At 43.5% G+C, this 17,950-nt stretch overlaps 1 protein-coding gene across 1 annotated transcript in view; it reads left to right on the top strand.

Moving 5' to 3' along the window:
• The first annotated feature begins 260 nt into the window (after window positions 1-260).
• The window catches only part of CDC40 (cell division cycle 40), a 98,197-nt gene continuing 80,507 nt past the window's right edge, over window positions 261-17,950 (top strand). The window contains exon 1 of the mRNA XM_089664662.1: window positions 261-450. Within this exon, the coding sequence (XP_089520788.1) occupies window positions 298-450 (153 nt within the window). The 5' untranslated portion in view covers window positions 261-297. The remainder of the gene's footprint in view (window positions 451-17,950) is intronic.

Below are 17,950 nucleotides of genomic sequence, written 5' to 3'. Positions count from 1 at the left end.
TATTCCAGTGGCTGTGTCTCCTGTCGTTCTAGTTCATGATCTTTTCCACATTCCATTTTGTAATCTTGTAAATGTGTAGAAAATGAAAGCTCCTAGAATGGAATCAGCGTGAACCAACTAACGCCCTTCATCGTCATCGCTCGGTCCGTATCACGTGAGCACATTCTAAGGCAAGCCAGAGTGCAGCAACTTCCTCCTTTCGCTACAAGCTTTATTGACAACACACACTTTGATTACCGGCATCTTCCTCCCAGCATGCATCGCGGCGGTGCAGTCTGACGTACTTCCTGCTCCATCATGGCTTCCTTGGGTTCCTTAGTTTCTTACAGTAGTGGCTCAGATTCTGAAAACGAAGCAGAGGATGAAAGGGTTGGCTCCCACCTGGAACCGTTACCGTCGGGGGCGGGGACGCTGAAGATGGTGAACTCGGCGCCTGAGGTGGCAGTGAAGGTGAGTGCAGTGGGAAGTGTATGAAGCACTCTCTTCCATACTGAACCTCCACAGTAGGTTCCCTGGCTTGATATGTGTACAGGGCTCTGCTCACAGCATTTGTAGGCAGAATGGTTGCTGAATCTACTGCCCAGCAATGAAGTCCCTGAGCCCTGTAGGGCGCTATAGTCCCACATGGCAGAGTGCTTTATTCAGAGCCATGTGTAATGGGGGGCCTTAGGAGATAACACTTTCCTCTGTCTGTCTAGTGCTGACACCAAATCCACTGACCACTGAAAACATGGGAACCAAAACCCAGCTCAGTAGTCTTGTCATTGTTTTATAGTGTGGGGGAGGGTTAGGACCTGGCATATTGTGAATGCTGTCAGTGTCCCCACTTAAAGGATAAGTTCACCTTTTGGACAAAAATTAAAAAATGCACTTTTTTTGCAGGTGAAAAAAATGTGCATTTATTATTTTTGTCCAAAGGAGCCTGTGAAGCAGGGCTTGAAATTTCCACTCGCCTGCTCGCCAATGGCGAGTGGAAATTATGGTGGGGGCGAGTGTGTCCCCCAGGGCCGTCTTGCTCAGGAGGCTCGGAGCTCAGGCCGGATCTGTCATTGGCACTAGGAGCTGTCAGACTGGTCAATAGCTGAGCACAGTGAAAGCAAAGCAAGGAGTGTGTGCTGTGCTCTCTGCCTCCCCCTAGAGTGCAGTACCCGGCTCTGTGCGTGAACAACGAAGTACTGCAACTTTTTATGCGGTTTGTTTGTTTGTGTCTGTGTATGCATGTACAATTGTACAATGTGTGTATCTGTACATGTGACTGCGTGTATGTACACGTGTGTGTACTTGTGTCTGTTTGTGTGTGTGCACACGTACATGTGTGTGTGTATGTATGTACGTGTGTGTATGTACATGTATCTGTGTATATGTGTGTCTGTATGTGCCTGTGTGTGTGTATACATGTGTCTGTATGTGTGTGTACGTGTGTCTCTGTGCGTGTGTGTACATGTTTCTGTGTGTGTATGTACATGTCTGTGTGTACAGGTGTTTGTTTGTGTTTGTTTGTTGGTGGCAAGTAAATCTATGGCCTGGCAAGTAGCTCAGGACTTGAAATTTTAAGCCCTGCTGTAAAGCATTGCACCAGTGATCAGTAGATCGCTGATGCCATGCAGGTCTCCTGCAGATCTGCTAGCCATGCAGGTTTGTACAGCCAAGCAGATATTCTGACAGGAAGCTTCAATGAACTACCTTGACGCTCCACAGCGCTGTGGTAGTTTGTTGAAAACTGCAAGCGGACAGCCGCTAAGGCTGCCAGGACTTGTAGTCACACATTCACAAAATTCTGTGAATGAGTGACGCGGCTCTGTGGGCGGAGCACCGCATGGCCATGCTGTTTTCAAATCTGGCAGTATGGGGAATAGTACGGGGATACTTTCTGTCAGAGGGAGGGGTCGGCAGGCGCGGCTGTGGCTATGGGAACATGTTCCACTACCCTAAAAATGGGTGGAACGTGTAACATGTTCCAAAGTTGTATTTATCCTTTAAGATTTTCCTCCTCACTTCCTGCTGTGTCTGACACCTATCTCTAGGAAAGAAAGTGAGAAGCTGTTTTCCCAATGGGGATACAGACAGAAGTAATAGCTCTTCCCCACTCCACTCTGTATGTGGCTCTGTTGGGGAGGTTATATATGTAAGATGGGGTGTTAAATTCATGACGGCATACATGGGGGATGTGGTAGTATGTTGCCATGGATTAGTGCCAGGAAAGTTACGATAAGTATTTGATACAATTATCCATTTTTCTGGCACTAACATGACAGCATACAACTACATACTACAGGTATGCTGCCAGGGATTTAGCACCTGGAAAGAAAAATGATGGTAACAGGGATGTTGAATGCCTATCGCCCGACGCCCGAGACATGTAGTTCTGGGCGCCGGGCAGGTAGTTTTTTTCCTCCTTTAGCCCTGCTGCAGGCAAGCAGCGGGCTCACCTGTCAGGTTAAGCAATCAGCGGTAGCACTGCCGCTGATTGCTTTCACAAAGTGCCAGCCTCTCCGTGCCACCCCACCGTGAGGTTTCCTGAGCTTCTCTTGCCCATCTGCAGGCGCGGCTCACCGACGGCTAGAGGGGAGGGAAAAGAGCGGACAAGTCCGCTCCCCTCCCCTTCTTGTGCTGACCCGGAAGTGACGTTACAATGTCACTTCCGGGTTCCCAATGAGAGATTGTAATACAATCCCTGGGAAAGAATGTAATATGGTGCAGATGTGCACCACATTACATTTATTGGAGCAGAGGGGAGAGATGCAGGATCTTTTAGACCTTGGATGTATCAAAGTGAACCTGTCACCTATGTGATGGGAAAAAAAAAAAGTTTTTTTTTTTTATTGTAAAAATGAAAGTTACACCCAAGCACATACCGCCCCCACCCCCACATATATGCACGTACAAATGTAAAAGCACACGTCGCATATCACCGTGTACGCAAGGATGAGAGCGATAATTCTAGAACCAGACCTCCTCCGTACACTATACTGGTGACCTATAAGGAGCTTTAAAAGTGTCGACCTATAGAAAATATAGGGTACTGAAGTTCGTCGCCATTTCATGAGCGCACACAAATTTAAGGCTTGACAAGTTGGATATCTATTTACTCCGTGCAACCTTATCTTTTATATTTTACAAAAAATAGGGTAGTTTATTGCTTTTTGTGCCCTAAAATTAACTTACCTGTATTTTTTACTAAACTTTTGCAGTAAAATCATGCAACATAAAAGATTGCAACTACCACTGTTTTATTTTCTAGGGTCTCTGCTTTCAGAAAGTATATAATGTTTGGGGGTTTTATGAAATCTTCAGACCTAAAAACTGCAAAAATGGCTCTGGCAGTGAAAGGGATAAAGTATAAGCCCTGACCCCCCCCCCCTTTTCTGATGAGCAGCCAATCAGTGCTCATTACACTGCAAGGTCTCCCCCCTCCCTGCTAGTCCCCGGGTGCAGTGCTGGAGACAGGCAGGGAGGGGAGGAGGAGATATACAGCTCAATGTTAAAAATATTACACATTTAAGTTGCAATAAAGCCCCTTTTGTTTTTTAAAGTCCCAGACATTCCTAAAATCACCTCCAATTTAAATACGGTTTTGGTTTACAAAAAAAAAGAAATTTTATCAGGACAAGTAGATTGGGGCCCCGATTTAGTCCCTGGACAAGTATTTTTTTAAAACATTTCCACAGCCCTGTGGTAAGTATTTGATACAATTTTCCATTTTGGAAAGGGGGGGGTCATTTCTTTGTAAAACTTCAACATAACTTGTGGCTCTGAATAAAGTACTTTGATGTGTGGGAAACATTACTCTGGGGCTTTTGTGTCTATAGGGATCCTCAGCGCTCCAGCTGTTCTGAAACTACAAATTCCATTGTGCCTCTGGGAGCCATGCCTGTGGCTGTCAGTCTAGCAGTGCATTGTGGGACTTGTAGTTCCACAACAGCTGGAATGCTGAGGTTGCCTAATCCTGATGTAGCACATTGCTGGGCAGTGGAAAATGCTGGTGCATAGACAATGTTGTGATACAGCTAAGACAATGACATTGGTGTATGTTTGGAAAGTGTATTGGGAGTTGAACACCATTCATTCACATGCCACTTTTGGGGGTTTGTACAGAAGCTGCTTTCTGCCACATTTATGAACGATACATCAGCTAACTGGCATACTGTAAACATTGGCAAACTGGTCTTAAAGTGGTTGTAAACCCTCTCACTTATACCCAGTGAAGAGACTGGCCTCAAGTGATACACAGAGATTAAATAAAACCTCCTACATAAGCACCGTACCTGTCTACTTGCAGCCATTTGTCCTGTACAGCTTTGTAAAACACAAAAGATGAAATGGATTTTTCAGATTCGCAAACCAGGAGGTGGGGAGCTGCAGTTACACAATGTACATGAGCTCTGAGAGTTGATTGGAGGGAAGGAACACTCCCCCCTTCACACAGCACACAGGAACAGAGCTGAGGCTGTCTATCTACTGGAGGTCCCTTCCCTGTCACCCTTTTAGCTCTAAGTGTCAGGAAAACTCTCAGAAGTGACCCATGTTCATAGCAGAGAAACTAGGCAGCTGAGAGAAATGACGATTAATGCTTTGGAGAGAGGCAAGTACGCTCTATAGAAATATAATGTATTGCCAAAAGTATTGGTCGGCCTGCCTTTGCACACACATGAACTTTAATGGCATCCCAATCTTGTGCAGGCCATAGACGGGTCGAAAACCGGCCGTTTAAAAAAAAAAAAAAATCGGTAGTTCAATAGGCCGACGTTACCACCAACGGTAAAAAAAATCGGCCAATTTTCGTCCCGTCTACGGCCAGCATTTATATTATTTCTGTCCCTGCAGAGAGCTCTGCTATTATATGTGACATGAAAAAGTATTGCGGTTGCAACAATGTATCTATTTGTATCCATTTCGGATACAGATGTTTTTATTCGGATACAAATAGATACATTGTTGCAACCGCAATACTTTTTCATGTCACATATAATAGCGGACTGGAATTCTTCTTTTTCTTCTTTTTCTTCTTTTTCTTCTTTTTCTTCTTTTTCTTCTTTTTCTTCTTCTTTTTCTTCTTTTTCTTCTTCCTCTTCTTCTTCTTTTTCTTCTTCTTCTTTTTCTTCTTCTTTTTTTTCTTTTTCTTCTTCTTCTTTTTCTTCTTCTTCTTCTTTTTCTTCTTTTTCTCTTTTTCTTCTTTTTCTCTTTTTCTTCTTTTTCTCTTTTTCTTCTTCTTCTTCTTTTTCTTCTTCTTGCAGGTCATGGCTCATGCGCAGATTTTTTTATCAGTAAAAGATCGTCCGATTTGCCCATCATTGCCGGGAAAATCGGCCGTTCGGCAAAATCAGACATTTTTTTTCCAACTTCACCGATAAAAAAAAAATGTGCCAAAATCCCAAAAAAACGTCCGACCAATTAACCCACTAACGGTGCGAAAATCAGCCGATTTTCGACCCATCTATGGCCTGCATTAGTCTGTAGGGTTCAGTATTAAGTTGGCCCACCCTTTGCAGCTATAACAGCTTCAACTCTTCGGGGAAGGCTGTCCACAAGGTTTAGGAGTGTGTCTATGGGAATGTTTGACCATTCTTCCAGAAGTGCATTTGTGAGGTCAGGCACTGATGTCGGACGAGAAGGCCTGGCTTGCAGTATTCGCTCTAATTTATTCCAAAGGTGTTCAGTCGGGTTGAAGTCAGGACTCTGTGCAGGCCAGTCAAGCTCTTCCAACTCAAACTCGCTCATCCAATGATGTGGAGGGGTGTCCCAATACTTTTGGCAATACAGTGCATGTGCTTTATGCAGATTTTATGCCTGAAGTTTACAACCACTTTAAAGTGTAACTAAAGGCACTTTTTTTTTTTTTTTTAAATTTGAGAGGTATTAGAACAGTAATATTTTTTATTGCTGTCTGTGCCCCCATTAGGGAGATTCACCCTCTCTATTTGTCCTATTTGCCATTATCAAAAATAAAAGAAAACCCCCAAATTGTGGGTTCTCCCCAGAAAAGTAAAATCTTCCAATGGCATCACTAGTTCTGGTTACCTTGGTGACACCCTGGGATTTCCTCTTTTTGTAGAGAGATGGAGTAGAAAAAAAAAACTGATAGGATTTATAACCTTCCCTCACTCTATCTAAAATTAACATTTTTGCCTTTAGCTCTATTTTAAAGTAAAATTAAAAGCAGAACTATATATATATATATATATATATATTTGATTTGGGTAGAGTGCTGTATTTATAGAACCGCTGTTGGTTGGCAGGTCAGCTCTGGCATGTGCCAATCAGAACTCAGAACTACTCTAATCTGTCCCAGCGTCCTTAGAAGAGGCAGAGCAGGACAGTTTTCAAACCCCAGGACCACTGCATGGGGCTACGTGTACAGTGAAACTGTATCACCCACGGAAACAAGTGCTGCAGGGTTCGGGGGGGAAGGTGGGGAGGACGTAGGGTGTTTGTTTAGATTTTCAGAAAAAATAAAAAGCTACATTAACTCTTTTTTGTTGATTGAAAGTTTCCATTGGTACAGTAAACGCAAAACAAAACCGTAACTAGTTTCAATCTTAAAATAAGTAGGATAAAGATATGTTCCTAAAATAAGTTGTATTTGGGAGCAGGAAGCTACAAGCACAACATATAGCTGCTATGTGATGTGGTCTTTCCAGGGGCCCTGGATACTGTTAACTTTTTAAACTATACTTATCTTTCCTCATTACAAGTAGTATTGTCTCACTTATATTTTGGGGAAATCATCTTTTGCTTGAACAGTGCAGAGATGCCCAGCTGCTGAATGGAGGAAGCAGACAGGTGCTGACATCATATGGTTTTGTATTTGCAAACCTATATGGCTAGGTGGGACAGGCCAGGAGTCTCCTGTCTGTCAGTGTGCTTTTTCAGCCATTGATGGGTGGGACAGATCAGGAGTTTGTGCAGCCAGGGTCCTTCCACTGAGGGGCATTAACATGACTGGTGTCTGTGAGCAAGGAGAGGGTATAGCGGCCGCAGGTCTAATGAAACAAATAGTGATCCCTGGAAAGGGCAATATGAGAAGGGAAGTATTTAGTGGCTGTTGCAGCATTTGAAAATAAGGGCTACAGAATAATGCAAGGTAAGAGATCTAATTTTTAAAATTGATTTTATGATTCTATCCAGAGTTTGACATATAAGAATTGGTCAAGTCATATCAAGCATGTCCATCTATCATTTAAAACCATTAAAAAAAATTGGATGATTAATTTCATTCAGTTGAGAAGAGTTAGTGATTTAGCTATATTAAATACTGTATGTGTAGTGTCAGGCTTTGTTTGTATTGGCTTATTGGAATATCTGTTCAGTGGAGAAGATAGTGCCACAAAACCCAGTGAGGAGCTGTTCCTAGAACTTATTGAATGTAGTTTGCTACTTCTTTCCAGAATGTTTGAGGTCTAAGGCAGTGCCACCATAAAGAGGCAAGAGAGTCTGAGGCCCTGCAGCCTCTCCAGCATAGGGGTGAGGCTGTAGGGCAGGGGTGTCCAATCTTTGGACTTTCCTGGGCCACATTGGTAGAAGAGGAATTCTCTTTGGCCACACAAAATACACTAACAATAAAGATAGCTGATAAGCAGATCACCAGGTAACAATCTCTGATGTACCATATTTTTCGCTCCATAAGACGCACTTTTTTCCCCCCAAAAAGGGGGGAACATGTCTGTGCATTTTATGGAGTAAATATAGAGCAGCCAGGACGGTATTCCTGCCGCCGCTATGTTAGAATTCCGGGCCGGCCTCTTGGCTCTTCTGTCTTCTGTGCAGCAGGACCTGCTCCTCGGTCCTACCTGTTCCTCTGTCCAGCGGTGTCCTCACCATCTTCCCTCCCTGGTGCCGGCATCTTTAGTGTGGGCACCCAACTGTGACAGCTTGCGGCTTCACAGCCAGTTGCCCACTGCGCATGCGCGAGAAGCGCTGCGCTTTGTGAATGGTCTGGCAGTCAGTCTTCTCAGAAGATGGGGAGGGAGGACAGCTCCGCGGAACGGGTACCTGTCAAATTCGGGTACCCCCCCCCCCAAGGTCTGTAATCTCTGGTGATCTCCTGTCCTGTGTCCGCAGTCTCTGGCGGTCTCCTGTCCTATGTACTGCGTAGTACCTCTGATGGAAGCACAGAGAAGATGGACTGGGACATAAGGGCAACAAGCATGTTCGCTTTAATGAAAGAGGCCTTGATGGGTAACAATGGGGTGGACATGGTTTCTGCTGTTTTGAATAGAGAGACTGTGGAGCAGCTATTAGTCCACTGCGCATTTGTCGCTGCCGAAATTAACCCTCTGCTGATAAAAGGTACCGTTGAGGATGAATGCTCAGCAGAAGTGTTGCCCACAACCCATAAAGGTGTTAATGGTGTGGTATGCCAAACTGATATCCACAGAGTAGACATGGAACAGCTCATGGATGCTGAGTTTTTTGGTGGATCCCATACCTGGTTGCGCTCTGGGAGAGCACCAGGTCATTTTATTGGGTACCTATAGCAAGGAGGAAGCCCCTTTAAGAAACACCACCTCTGAGGCATCAGTAAATGAGTGTCTCCATGTCTCCAGGAAGGTCTTATGTGTAGAATCAGGGTGTCTTTTTTTAACAGAACTGCTGAGGGAAATGTTAGCCTTCTGGAGTGTACAGCCAGTGTATACCTTGCTGTCCCTTCCATGTAAGGGAGAGCTGGTACAGCGGAGTACTGCTAATTGGAGCTGGTTATTACAGGCTATACAAGACAAAGGTGGCCAATATAGGAATTCTGTGATGCCGTCCTTGTTGGTAATTTTAAAAATTGTCTCTCAGTGCATTGCTGGGTTGTCTCATAGCAGTGGTCTGTATGAGAGACACACAGGAGTACTGTTGGACAGGACACAGATTTGGGTAGAAGTGCCAGAAGACACATGTATATGTGATGTGGTTGGAGTCGTCAACCCCAATGTAGAATTATGCAAGGATGGTTTGGCGTCAGGACCGTTGCTGGCAGAGTCTTTTGTGACCGTGAAGTCGGTGGGTAGTGAAGTTTCCAAGACACCCACTCCGCTGAGTGTAATTCCTCTCCAGACACTGCCCTGCCAATTACTGGTGAAATGAGCTCTGACAAAAGTGATATTTTTGACAATGATAAAAAGGGAAATGTATTGATGAATTTTGATTGTTTGGTTACCGTGTGTCACAACAAAAAGAATGGTAGACCTGGTGGTCAAGTTGACATGGTAGCTGGTCATCCTGAAAGAAGTAATGAGGGCTTAACAGACACAAGAGAGGGTAAGAGTATAGTAGTAGGCCCCCTACAGGTTCAGGAGGGTTATTCTGGGAAAGATTTCAAAAGGTCCAGGAAACTTCCAAGTTTTAAGAATGAAAGGTCCAAGGGAACTGGACCACAGCTTAACAAGGTGACATTAAAAGAGTTTGATTCCCAAATAAAAGAGCCCACGTCTATTAAAGGGTTTAAAAATATAACCCCTTCAAAATTAAATAAAGCAAAAAGGGCTGGTCTGGAGGAAATTGAGGGAGCACGTTGTAACTTTACAGGTACCTGGCACTCAAAGTTTAGGAGTCAACATCAGGTTACAAAGGATACCGAGATTTGTAAACCCCCAAATGGTAAAAGGACTAGTGTAGTCTCCATGAAATTAGGAAGACCGCGCTTTTGGATGCGCACTCATGAAAAGGCACGGAGATGTCGTAGAAATCAAGTAAGGGTGGCAAGGGGAGACAGGGGAAGTCACCTCTTGTGACAGGGAGTAGCATCTCTCATTGATGAAAATTAAGTCAGAAAGGAATGGACCTTTTGCAGGTGATAGCCGGCACAGAGGGGCTAAAGTAAGGAGTTTAGAATTGTGTGTTCCGCCCCCTTCTGGGTCAGAACAAGGGGGGGGAGGTATGTGGCAGGTCTAGGTACTGTCACTGTGAGAATCAAGGTTATATCCCAGGATTCTAAACTAAATAGGTTGAGGGGCTCCAGAGGGTTTACTTAATGCAGAGGAAACTGGGTTTTCACACAGTGTAAAGTTACAGAGGAGGTGTAGTGCGAGAATTATTGCTCTTGCACTGACGTTCGTGGCAATACCTCACGCGTGTGGTTTGAACACCGTTTACATATGTGGGCATGGCCTACGTATGTTTTATTTTTTTTTGCATGGTCCCTTTTTTAAAAAAAATTTTAATCGCTTTTATTCTTATCACAAGAAATGCATGCATCCCTTGTGATAGAGATAATTCATGACAGGTCCTCTTTATGGAGAGATATGGGGTCAATAAGACCCCACATCTCTCCTCTGCAATATAAAGCATTGGATAAAAGAAAGCATTGATCTAGTGCTTTAAAAAACAAAAATAAACCAAAAGTGGCCGGAACCGGAAGTGACATCACTCCAGTCCTCCAAGTGCATAGAGATGAGTGGAGGCCATCTTTCCTTTACAAATCTCTATGCCCAGTGCCAGGATCGTTCGATGGTTTCTCAGTTAGGGCTGAGAACTACTGAGAGACGAGGTTTTTTCAGCACCTGTATCGGTGCTTTTTTTTTCATATCGGCCGAAAGGGGTGTGTGTGTGTGTATAATATAAATATACATAAATAGATATATATTATGTGTATATACCGGGTTTCCCTGAAAGTAAGACCTAGCGGTACTTTTTGACGTACCGCTAATATAAGCCCTCCCCCGAAAATAAGACCTACCTCCTCCAGGGGCGGACTGACCATTCGGGCACTGCCCGAGGTCACTGCAGGGCCCCATGAGAGGCTCAGTCCGTCCCTGTATGTGCCGCTTCTGAAATAAGCAGGCATTGAGGGGACGGACAGTGAGACAGGTACTTCGGACACCTCTCCTCCTCAGAGTTTCAGCAGAGGGGCGGGTCCACATCCCTGCTATGGGGGCTGCAGTCGGAGTGCTGGAGGGGCGGGCGGAGTATGCAGCAGGTAAATATGTAATCCCCCGACCCTGGTGACAGCACTGCAGTTTCATTTAGTAGGTAGGGGGGAGGGAGAAAGAGGGCAGAGAGAGAGAGGGGGGGCTTGCTTTAAAACGTACCTTTTTGTGGAGCTGGCGGAGAGATCATTTAGGTTGCAACCCGATGAGCCCCGCAGGATGGATCGGATCTGCGGATTGGGGAGGATAATGGATCGGACTCCGATCCATTATGCTCAATCCGCAGATCCAATCCATCCTGCGGGGATCGTCAGAGGGGGTGTCACCAAGAGAATAAAAATAAATAAAAGTCAATAAAAAATAAGACCTACAGTGGGGATCGAAAGTTTTGGCACCCCAGCTAAAAATTTGTATTAATGTGCATAAAGAAGCCAAGGAAAGATGGAAAAATCTCCAAAAGGCATCAAATTACAGATTAGACATTCTTATAATATGTCAACAAAAGTTAGATTTTATTTCCATCATTTACACTTTCAAAATAACAGAAAACAAAAAAATGGCGTCTGCAAAAGTTTGGGCACCCTGCAGAGTTAATATCTTGTACTGCCCCCTTTGGCAAGTATCACAGCTTGTAAACGCTTTTTGTAGCCAGCCAAGAGTCTTTCAATTCTTGTTTGAGGTATCTTTGCCCATTCTTCCTTACAAAAGTCTTCCAGTTCTTTGAGATTTCTGGGCTGTCTGTCACGCACTGCTCTTTTAATGTCTATCCATAGATTTTCAATTATGTTGAGGTCAGGAGATTGTGAAGGCCATGGCAAAACCTTCAGTTTACGCCTCTTGATGTAATCCCCCGTGGATTTCGAGGTGTGTTTAGGATCATTATCCATTTGTAGAAGCCATCCTCTCTTTAACTTCAGCTTTTTCACAGATGGCATCAAGTTACCATCCAAAATTTGCTGAAATTTTATTGAATCCATTTTTCCTTCTACTCGTGAGATGTTCCCTGTGCCACTGGCTGCAACACAACCCCAAAGCATGATTGATCCAACCCCATGCTTAACAGTTGGACAGAGGTTCTTTTCATTAAATTCTGTGCCCCTTCTTCTCCAAACGTATCTTTGCTCATTCCGGCCAAAAAGTTCAATTTTAACCTCATCGGTCCACAGAACTTGTTTCCAAAATGCATCAGGCTTGTCTATATGTTCATTTGCAAAGTTCAAACGATGATTTTTGTGGTGAGGACGTAGAAGAGGTTTTCTTCTGATGACTCTTCCATGAAGACCATATTTGTACAAGTATCTCTTTATAGTGGAATAGTGTACCACAACTCCAGTGTCTGCCAGATCTTTCTGGAGGGATCGTGCAGTCAAACGTGGGTTTTGAATTGTTTTTCTCACAATCCTGCGAGCTGTCCTGTCTGATATTTTTCTTGGTCTTCCAGATCTTGCTTTAACTTCCACTGTTCCTGATGACTGCCATTTCTTAATTACATTCCGAACAGAGGATATTGACATCTGAAAACGCTTTGCTATCTTCTTATAGCCTTCTCCAGCTTTGTGAGCATCAACTATTTTCAGTTTCAGTTTTCTAGACAACTGCTTAGAAGAACCCATGGTGCTCATTGTTGGGGCAAGGTCAGATGAGTCTGGGCATTTAAAACCTTTGAGATTGACATCACCTGGTATGCCCATACGATGATTGAGAACAATCCATGACACTGGCAGGTCTCAGCTTTGCAAAGGGGGCAGTGCATGCTATAAATTCTGCAGGGTGCCCAAACCTTTGCAGACGCCATTTTTTTGTTTTCTGTTATTTTGAAAGTGTAAATGATGGAAATAAAATCTAACTTTTGTTGACATATTATAAAAATGTCTAATCTGTAATTTGATGCCTTTTGGAGATTTTTCCATCTTTCCTTGGCTTCTTTATGCACATTAATACAAATTTTTAGCTGGGGTGCCCAAACTTTCGATCCCCACTGTACCTGAAAATAAGCCCTAGGGCATTTTTTTAACCTAAAATTAATATAAGACACTGTCTTATTTTCAGGGAAAGTGTGTGCGTGTGTGTACATCACACCAGTTGCCACCTGTGCAATAAGTCTAAATGTGAAATTTCCTTGCTACTAAATATTCCAGGGTCAATTGTTAGTGGTATTATAACAAAGTGAAAGCAACTGGGAACAGCAACTCAGTTGTACTCAGCAACAAAGTTGTAGGCCACGTACAATGACAGAGATTACCCTGTGGCCTTCAGATTAGCACAACAACAGTGCATAGAGTGATGTCGGTGATGCAAAGCACACCACCACTGGACTCTAGAGCAATGGAGACGTGTTCTCTGAAGTGACGAATCACGTTTCTCTGTCTTGCAATTCAACGGACCTGTCTGAGTTTGGTAGTTGCCAGGAGAACAGTACTTGCCTGACTGCATTGTGCCAAATGTAAAGTTTGGTGGAGGGGGGATTATGGTGTGGGGCTGTTTTTCAGTGGTTGGGCTTGTCCCCTTAGTTTCTAGTGAAAGGAACTGTTAAGGTGTCAGAATACCAAGCCATTTTGGGCAATTTCATTCTACCAACTTTGCAGGAACAGTTTTGGCTATGGCCCCTCCCTGTTCCAACATGACTGCGCACCAGTGCACAAAGCAAGGTCCATAAAGACATGGATGAGTGAGTTTGGGGTGGAGGAACTTGACTGGCCTGGTCTCAACTCGATAGAACACCTTTGGGATTAATTACAGTGGAGACTGTGAGCCAGGCCTTCTCATCCGACATCAGTACGCTACCTCACAAATGTGCTTCTGTAAGAATGGTCAAACATTCCCATAGACACACTCGTAAACCTTGTGGACAGCCTTCCCAGAAGAGTTGAAGCTGTTATAGCTGGAAAGGGTGGGCCAACTCAATATTGAACCCTACGGACTAAGACTGAGATTCCATTAAAGTTCATGTGCATGGAAAGGCAGGCGTCCTAATACTTTTGGCAATATAGTGTGTGGCATTCAGGAAGTGGGCTACATTCTTGGGAGCCACGTATACAGTATGTGCTCCTGTGTTTGTGCTAAAAGCGTGCTCGATCATGTGATCCCAACACTGAGTTCATTACCAAACGATTGGGTGTCAGGGGGTGGGTGTGTGACTGGCTCCCGATCATGTGATCACTGTGATAAGCCAAAGACAGTGGTCACTACTGTGAAGACCTGCCTCAGTGTTGCTTCTCCCTTGGGAAACCATTCATTTGGGATGATTTAATAAAGGCATATAGCCTGTTCACAGAGACCACGAATCACAAATTTTATATATGTATATTTGTGTGTGTAAAATAAGTATTGAACATATCACCATTTTTCTCAGTAAATATATTTTTAAAGGTGCTATTGACCACATGTTGGTAACAACCCATGCAATTCATACATACAAAGAAACCAAAATCAAAGAAGTTTAGAAATTAAGTTCTGTGTAACAAAATGGAATAACAAAAGGGAAAAAGTTTTGAACACACTAACTAAAATTTATTAAATGCTTTTACGTTCTTTCCATAGACTTTTTATTGGATTCAAGTTAGGTGATTGGCTGGGCCATTCTAGCAGCTTTTTCTTTCTTTGAAACCAATTGAGAGTTTCCTTGGCTTTGTGCTTGGGATCATTGTCTTGCTGAAATGTCCACCCTTGTTTCATCATCCTGGTACTTGGCAGCATATTTTTATTAAGAATGTCTTGGTACATTTTTCCATTCATCCTTCCTTCAGTGATATGTTTGCCAGTACTGTATGCTGAAAAACAGCCCCACACCATGATGTTCCCACCTCCAAACTTCACTGTTGATATGGTGTTTTTGGGGTGATGTGCAGTGCCATTTGACCTCCAAGCATGGTGTGAATTATGGCATCTAAAGAGTTAAATGTTGCTCTCATTTGACCAGACTATATTCTCCCAGTATTTCACAGGCTTGTCTAAATGTTGTGCAGCAAATTTTCAACGAGCTTCAATATCCTTTTATCTTCAGCAATGGAGTCCTGCTTGGCGAGAGTGCATACAGGCCATGGCGGTTGAGTGTATTATTGTGTTCTTTGAAACCTTTGTACCTGCTAATTCTAGGTCTTTTTGAAGCTCTCCACAAGTGGTCCTTGGCTCTTGGACAACACTTCTGATAATTCTTTTCACAAAAATCTTGCGAGGGGCATCTGGTTGTGGCTGGTTTATGGTGAAATTATGTTCTTTCCACTTCTGGATTGTGGCCCCAATAGTGTTCACTGGAACATTCAGAAGTTTAGAAATCCTTCTGTAACCAATGCCATCAGTATGTTTTGCAACAATAAGGTTGTGAAGATCTTGAGAGAGCTCTTTTCTTTTACCCATCATGAGATGTTTCTTGTGTGAGACCTTGGTAATGAGACAACCTTCTATAGGCCATCAGTTGAGACTGAACCAGCTGATACTAATTTCCACTGACAAGGGGCAGGATTGCTTTCTAATTCCCTTTCTTAATGTGTTCAATACTTTTTCCATTTTATTACACATAACTTAATTTCTGAACTTTTGTTTTGGTTTCTTTGCATGTATGGGTTTTTACTGACATGATGAAAGTTTCATGTCAATAGCACCTTTTAGAAATATATTTACTGTGAAAAATGGTAACGTGTGTGCAACGCCTTACTCTGTTTGTCAGTCAGATGGCTACACCTAGCCCTGCCCACAGCTTTCTGGATTGGCATAACTGCCTGGACTGCTGTAACCCTTCTATTTTGGTTGTGATATCTCTGGGGGCGAAGCGGGGGTGGTGTTGGGTGATATGAGGTACAAAAAAAGGAGGATTTAGCAGAGCCAAGGGAAGTAAAGTTTCTTTGAGGCTCCCGCATCACATAGTAAATGTATTTGAGACTTGCTGTTTCCTATGACTCCTCTACAAAGACTTGTTAAGATTGCTATACAGGAGCCTTTAGGTGGGCTTTAACCTTTTTGTTGCCAGGGCCATTTTTGCATTTTTCTTTGTTTAAAAAAAATAATTTCAGGCCTGAAGATTACATAAAACCACTAAATATAAATAATATCTATCTTCAGAAAGCAGACACACTAGAAAATTAAATAGTGGGGATTTTAATTGCTTGGGTGTAACTTCAATTTCCCCAGTTTTTTTTTTTTCAGGACAGCACTGGAAAAGAGCTTAGCTCCACTCCCTTTTCCCAGGGAACACTGTGATACCAGTCTTTAAATGGCAGGATATTTCCACCATGGCTTCAGTTGTAGAAGAGTACCTCCAGTACCACAGAACACAAATAGCAACAAATAGGGGGGGTAAAAGCCACTGTCCTGAAAGACTCGTAGAGATACTATTACTGGTAAGTCTAGCTAAGATTTTCCCCAATCATCTTTCAGGATAGCACCTGGAAAAGGTAAACAATTACTTACCCTAGGGTGGGACAACAGCCTGGTTCCTCCTTTTTGGTGGGAACTGGAATAGCACTACATTCTCCCCATGTGCTGGGGTGCTAATGCCGTTCCTTTTTGCTTTCTGCTGGGGACCATCCCAGCACCCCCCTTCCTAATAGGTGGGGGTGTCCCGGAGCCACCTTCTCTCATTTCAGCTTGGCAAGAGTATTTGCAGAGGAGATCTGAGGCTTCTATTTGGGGTGTGGCAGGCTGCGGGGCCTTGACTGGTTCTTGTTTCGCCACTCTGTCTCCAGACTTCACCAAGCTGATGGCATAGGCCTTAGGGCCCCGGAGAATGGAGGGGATGTCAATTGTACCATACCTCGACAATCTGTTGTTTGCCAATTCCAGAAATCAGCTAGTGGCAAATTTACATAAGACACAGAAGCACCTGGAAGGTCTTGAGGTCTTCTTAACCTGGAGAAATCAAACCTGGCTCCTTCCCAGGAAATAAGATTCTATTTTTCAGAATTGGAATCACCAAGAGTAGTTTGAAAAGCCCATCAAGTAAAGGGGGCGCTATGGTGGTGGCAAAATCAGGCCAACCTGATGGAGGGGATCGCTGTTTAACTTCGCATTGGCCAAGAGGCTAACTACCAACACAAATGCCTGGGGATAAAGAGCCATCTCGAGGGTCAGATAGCCGGGGGATCTTCCTATTGGAGAGCGCTAAAGACGATTAAGTTTGGTTTTCTAGCAGTCCATCCAGGGTCAGCATGTCCAGCATCTATTGGACAATGCTACAGGGGTGGCCATCATTTCAAAGCAAAGGTAACCAGGAGCATGGTCCTCTTGGCCCTGATGTTAGATTCTGTACTGAGCAGAACAGAATTTGGCCTCTCTATTTGCGATCCATCTGAAAGTGAGTCAAAATCAAATAGTAGACTTCTGGAGCAAAAGAAGGGTTCTGAAGTCTGAATGGATCCTGAACCAGGAAGGTATCCTAATGATTGCATACAGTTGGAGTTCCGAAGATCGACCTGTTTACAAGTCGATTGAATGCAAAGGTTTAAGTTAATTTTTCCCTTTGCAGAGAAGATCAGGTGGTAGCTCTGGATGCTTTGGCCCATACCTGAGCTTACCATTTGTGTTACACTTTCCCCCCATTCCAGTTGATTCCTCTGGCCCTCAAAGTTTCAGGAAGAATCCACAAACTTAATCCTTGTAGCACCTTTTTGGCTCAAGAGGCCATGGTTTTTGACCCATCTGAATCTCTCATTGGAAACTCCTTGGATGTTACGATTGAGGGAGGATCATCTGGTTCAGGAGCCCCTATCTCATCCGAGAGTGAGTCACCTCAGGTTAGTGGGCCTGGCTTCTGAGGAGAAAATGCTTGTCTAGTACGCCTGGTTCAACCTTACTGGCTAACAAAAAGATGATTAAGAGAACTTTTTCAAGACTTGGAAGTGCTTCAATTCACGGTGTACATCTAAGGGTTTTATTCCTAAAGATACTTTTTCTATTCTGGAGTTTCTCCATGATGGTATGGATAAGGGTTTAGCAAATAGTACATTAATATCTCAAGTAGCATTATTTAAAATGTTACTAAACTCATGACCCTGCATTCACAATATCTGGTCTCCCACAGTACACAGAACATGGAACTGCACTTATTTTAGTAAATATAAACTGCTAAATACTTTTTCTCATCAGCAGTTACAACAGTCTTGTGA

Source organism: Staurois parvus, unplaced genomic scaffold (assembly GCF_062004578.1).
Source record: "Staurois parvus isolate SC_StPar_1 unplaced genomic scaffold, SC_StPar_1.0 ptg000048l, whole genome shotgun sequence".
Taxonomy (NCBI): Eukaryota; Metazoa; Chordata; class Amphibia; order Anura; family Ranidae; genus Staurois; species Staurois parvus.
Note: the sequence above shows the minus strand (reverse complement) of the source record. Positions and strands in the feature narration are given on the sequence as shown.